Raw genomic sequence first — 1,374 nt, 5'->3', positions numbered from 1 at the left:
GGGGTAGGGCAGCCCGACCACCTGGCACTCCAGCACGGCCTCCTTGCCCTCCACCACGTCCAGGTCCTGCAGTGGCCGCAGGAAGTCGGGCATGGTGAAGCGCTCGGCCTCTGTCTCCACCTGCTCCGGCTCCTCGGGGATGGACGGCATCTTCTCCAGCTTGGAGCTGCAAGACCCGTGTGCCCACTGCTTAGCCAGCACACATGGCACCCCCGCGTGGCTCCTCCAGTGCTGCCACCCTGCGCCACTGGCACCCGGGGGGCAGGGGAGACACCCAGGCAGAGCAGCTCTCCTGGGCCCTGCTCCAGCCCCTGGAGGTGCCCGGCTCCGGCAGGGGTGGAGGCCGTGGCACCGAGGCCCGGCTTCAGCCAACAGTCTGGGAGCAGGGCCAGGGCACAGCTGAAGCTGCCACCCTGCGCCGGAGCCGGGCGAGAACCCGAGCCCTGCACCAGTCCCGCGATCCCTCGGAGCACAGCGCCTGCACCTCCATCGACAGCCCTGGGCACCAGGCCTGGAGCTAGGGCCTGCACTGGCCCCCAGCCCCCCCGCCCGTGGCCCCGGCACTCACACGTGGGCGGCAGCGGCGGGACGCGGCTCCTCCACGTAGAGCTGGGCGGCGCTCTCGGCCTGGCCGTGGGCGTTGCGGGCGCTGGCGGCGTAGCGCCCCTCGTCCTCGGCACCCACGTGCGCAATGAGCAGCGAGTGCAGCCCCCGGTCCCGCAGCACCCGCACGTTCTCGCTCTCCTGCACCGGCAGCCCTGGGGGCAGAGCGCGTCAGTGCCACGCCGGAGCCACCACCCGAGCACAAGGTCGTGGCCCCACGAGGGCAGCCGCTCACCGAAATGGGTCCAGGTGACAGCAGGTGCCGGGTTGCCGCTGATCTTGCAGTCGAAGCGGGCTGCGCGCCCCTCCACCACGGCCAGGTCCTCCAGCGGGCGGGTGAAGAGCGGTGCCACCGAGGGCCGCACCGTCAGCCGGGCACTGCACGTCAGCTCCTCTGCAACCAGGGCCCCGTGGCGGGGGTGAGCACCGGGTCCTGGCCGTGCCTGGCCCCATGGCCGTGCAGGGTGCCCTGCCTGCGCGCACGTGCGTGCAAGGTGCCGGGTTCCCTTGCACATGTGCAGGCACGCACATTACCCCATCTGGAGGCATCTATCTGGGGGGTCACGGTCTCCCCAGTGCCAGGACGGTGCAACCTGGCATAGAGCAGGAAGGGCCCGTAGCCCCACCCTGCCATGCACACCCCCCACCCCATACCTTTGGTGGTGCTGAGCTTGCAGGTGTAGACGCCGCTGTCGTCCTCGTGCACAGAGCTGAGCAGCAGCTTGCATTTGCGCCCGTCAAAGTGCATCTTGCACTGGAGCAGGGCGGGCT

At 70.7% G+C, this 1,374-nt stretch overlaps 1 protein-coding gene across 1 annotated transcript in view; it reads right to left on the bottom strand.

Annotated features, from left to right (window-relative positions):
• SPEG (SPEG complex locus) overlaps nt 1-1,374 on the bottom strand; it is a 48,103-nt gene that overhangs the window by 21,760 nt on the left and 24,969 nt on the right. Inside the window, exons 13-15 of the mRNA XM_019522832.1 lie at nt 1,258-1,372; nt 839-997; nt 569-758 (exon numbers count right to left, since the gene is read on the bottom strand). Coding sequence (XP_019378377.1) covers nt 569-758; nt 839-997; nt 1,258-1,372 — 464 coding nt within the window. The remainder of the gene's footprint in view (nt 1-568; nt 759-838; nt 998-1,257; nt 1,373-1,374) is intronic.

The sequence above is a fragment of the Gavialis gangeticus genome, unplaced genomic scaffold (genome assembly GCF_001723915.1).
Source record: "Gavialis gangeticus isolate Ggan-Ray unplaced genomic scaffold, GavGan_comp1, whole genome shotgun sequence".
Lineage (NCBI taxonomy): Eukaryota > Metazoa > Chordata > Crocodylia > Gavialidae > Gavialis > Gavialis gangeticus.
This window is presented reverse-complemented; position numbering and strand designations above follow the sequence as displayed.